The 3,958-nt window shown below is 30.9% G+C and overlaps 1 protein-coding gene across 1 annotated transcript; it reads left to right on the top strand.

The window, feature by feature from the left end:
* The first annotated feature begins 322 nt into the window (after positions 1-322).
* On the top strand, positions 323-2,386 carry LOC143609304 (transcription factor bHLH18-like). Its single transcript, XM_077084095.1, has 4 exons — positions 323-461; positions 531-1,007; positions 1,101-1,487; positions 1,933-2,386. Exons 1-4 carry the CDS (start codon positions 429-431, stop codon positions 2,056-2,058), a joined length of 1,023 nt encoding a protein of 340 aa, XP_076940210.1. The 5' UTR covers positions 323-428; the 3' UTR covers positions 2,059-2,386.
* Positions 2,387-3,958: the final 1,572 nt, after the last annotated feature.

A 3,958-nucleotide genomic window follows, 5' to 3' on the forward strand; every position in this document is an offset into this window, starting at 1 on the left:
GTGTGTATTGGATAATGCAATTGTGTTGTATTATATGCAATAAAACACTATTGTATATATGAAATAGGCATTAGTGCATATATGCACTACAGTACTACTACGACAAGGTTTTTTTTTTTAATATCAATATCATCTTATTAGAAGCAGGAAAGAAAAAAAATCACAAAATATTTTTTTAAAAATAGTTAAAAATAATTTTTTAGTAGTTCTTTAGTTCTCTCTTTAAAAGGAGTTATCTCTAGATCCCCCTTATATATATATATATATATATATATATATATATATATTATTGAGCCTTTTCAACTTTGGTAAAGGCAGCGTATTTTCTTTTCCTTAACATTCTAGATTACATCCAACAAAAGACCTTCTTAACTTGAATCTTAGCTTGGAGGTAAACGTATATGCATTGAGATATTAAACCAATATATATGGATCTGTCTTCGACATGGCTTTCACAGCAAGTAAGTAAAACATACATATATGTATATCTTGATTACTGTACTTACAAGGGTTTGAAATTTATTCTGCAGGAAGTGCAAGATCACGACTTCATGAACCAGTTTCAGATGATGAAACCTTATCACATGGTTGGAGACCTCAGTGTTGATTCATTTTTGTCCGAAAGCAACACGAAAACCCCATCTTTTGTAAATCAAGCTTTCGAAATCCCAACAAACATCAAAGAAAAGCTGTCTACTAATAAAATAACCAATAATATCCTCAACAAACTCACTCCAGCGAGTGAAAACCCTAACCCGAATCCAAAACCGAAGCCTGTTCCTGATATTCCTAATACTTTTACTATATCTTTTGGAGATCTAAAACCTAAAGACGAGATCCTTGCATACAGCGATTCACTTGATTACACAAGCGGTACCAAAAGGGGTCCAATCATGATGCGGAATAGCATCCAGCTTCGAGATCATATGCTGGCTGAAAGGAAAAGAAGAGAGAAATTGGCTCGACGGTTTGTTACTTTGTCTTCCTTACTTCCGGGTCTCAAGAAGGTACTATTTAGCTTAATCTCTTAAAACAGTTATAAATTAAATATTGCAACAAACCTTCTGGATTCCGTATGTTAATTCCCTATTTGTTTGTAGATGGATAAGGCGACTGTGTTAGAAGATGCAACAAATTATATACTGGAACTTCAATGTCGCGTGAAGGAACTTGAGGGATTGTCTAACATGAAGACAAAGAATATGCAATCAGCCATCTCTGCGAAAAGATCAAAGCTTAGTTGTAGCGACTACGACGATGATTCCTCTTACGATGAAGCAAACGTTGGAGAGAGCCGCAGCGGTTGCAATCCCGAGATTGAAGTGAGGATGTCAAGTGGCAGTGTTCTAGTGCGTATTTACGGCCTAAAGAACTATATGTTATTAGTGAAAGCTCATAGCGAGATGCAGAAGCTTGGTCTTTGTGTTACTAGTAGCAGTGCTTTGCCATTTGCACATAGCAATCTCCTTATTACCATTGTTGCTAAGGTATGTACGTAGTTTGTTGAATCTTAGATCTGGACATGAAAAAAGAAATACAAATTGTTTTTCCAATACTTTCATTCATTAAAGAATATTGTTTACATCGAAATAGAAGGCAAACGGGCAATAAGTTGCGCCGCTGGCCCTTTTTGGATAGTAAAACTAAGTTGTTTAAAAATTACATTCGTGGCCAGCTGCACACGACTAATTAGTAGCTCCAAGGTATCAAAAAATATCAAATGCAAATGGTTTTATAAACACGTGTTGCTTGTCAAGACACGCTTTCTCGTGCATAGTTACTTTCCAAATGAATATTGTGTTATATGTTCATGATTTTATCCAACTACTGGTTTGAGATGTTAATCAAGATGTATGCACCGGCCAGGTTATGTGATTCCTTAAACAAAGTAGTAAAAAAAAAATTCTCATTCATCTTAACTGACTTGTACAGAAAAACGAGGACTTCCTAATGACATCAACCGATCTTGTGAAAAACTTGCAACTAGCGTTTTCGACGTTCGATGGCACGGAAGTTCAAGATTGCCACTCAAATATTGCAAGGACGACTCAAATTTAGTGTCACGCTCATGATTAGGGTATTTATGAAGATGCATAGAAGTATACTGGAAGTAGTAAAATGATTTCTTCGGGTTCTTTCCCACTTTTACAGTTTTAATGACGGATGATTTCATGATGGGAATAATATATTGTGATCTGCCTTGTGCATACTAATTAGATTGTAACTTTAGTATTCTTCTAAATTTCTCTATTGCGTAATTAAGTATAATTTCCATCAAGACATCGATCTGCTTTGAATCTTTATCTTTAGTACCTTCTTTCTTGTTGTGGTCTAATAACATGTAAAAGTGCACTTGCCTTTAAGAATTATGGTGTGCTTATTCTATCTGCCTCGAATTTCGTAGTATGCAGTACCTTTTTTCTTTTTATATCTTGTATGGCACATGCGATCAATATTCTAACCGTGGCTCTTAATTGACTATAGGAATTTCACTTGTATGCAACTAGCAACTTTCACCCGCATGTGTTTCGGAATCCAGTGTGCCATTAAAAGTAATCTGATGTTTCATCAGCTGAATTACAGTGACGTTTAATAGTAATGATGATAATAAATTAATAGTAACAATAGTAATAGTAATCATAACCAACATCATTTACAATTTTAAATCAATTATTCTTATGATAAGAAATGCAAGAAAAGATTCTAACCAATCAAAATTTTTGTATTTAATTTTTTATTATTTAATTGTAGAAGTAATTAATAAAATGTTTAAGAGTTTATTTTGCTAATTAATACTAATTAATGTTAAGTTACAAATGACTATACATTTATTTTTAGTCATTTAATTTGATTTAATCTTCAAAAAAAAAATATAAAACAAAACCACCATATTCATATTTTAAAAAAATTACATTAACCATCATAAAAAACAAATACCTACACAAATCATAATATTAACCTACACATAAAAAAAACTAGTTCATATTTTCACCTACATATATCACAATATTAATATACACGCACATAACTAGTTCATGATAACCTACACAAATCACAATATTAACCTATATATACAAATTTCATTACTTAATGTTATAGCCTATCCATTTGTATTTACCTACGCATATCACAAAATTAACCTAAACAAACAAAACCTGTTCATAATATCACATACAATTAATAGTATTAACCTAAACTTGTAAATATTCGCAACGTAGGAACACACCATGTTATTTATTTATATTTTAATCATTCTATAATCTATATTGTGTAGGTAATACCAATTATGTGTAGGTGAATTTAATTTATATCTAGGTCAAACTAGTTCATATTTTCACCTATATATATCACAATATTAATATACACGCACATAACTAGTTCATGATAACCTACACAAATCACAATATTAACCTATATATACAAATTTTATTACTTAATCTTATAGCCTATCATGATAACATTTACCTATGCAGATCACAAAATTAACCTAAACAAACAAAACCTGTTCATGATATCACATACGATTAATAATATTAACCTAAACTTGTAAATATTCGCAACGTAGGAACACACCATGTTATTTATTTATATTTTAATTATTCTATAATCTATATTTTATGTGTAGGTAATACCAATTATGTGTAGGTGAATTTCATTTATATGTAGGTCAAAATAAAAGGAACTGGCAATCTGTGTAGGTGAATACGAGTTACGTGTAGATGAATATTAGTTATGTGTTGGTGAAAATAAAAGAAACAAAATTTGTATAGATGAAAAGAAGTTATGTTTGTAATACGAGTTACATTTTAATAAAAATAAAAATAACTAACAATTTGTATAATTAAACATGAGGTATATGTAAATTATTGTGTTACTTGTGTACGTGATCAAGTAATTACAATTCACCTACATATACATTTATTTTCATATGTAGGTACCTAAAAGAAAATTCAAATAA

Source organism: Bidens hawaiensis, unplaced genomic scaffold (assembly GCF_021521415.1).
Source record: "Bidens hawaiensis isolate Kalapana, Puna unplaced genomic scaffold, B.hawaiensis_p1.1 tig00419540_1, whole genome shotgun sequence".
NCBI classification, from domain to species: Eukaryota; Viridiplantae; Streptophyta; class Magnoliopsida; order Asterales; family Asteraceae; genus Bidens; species Bidens hawaiensis.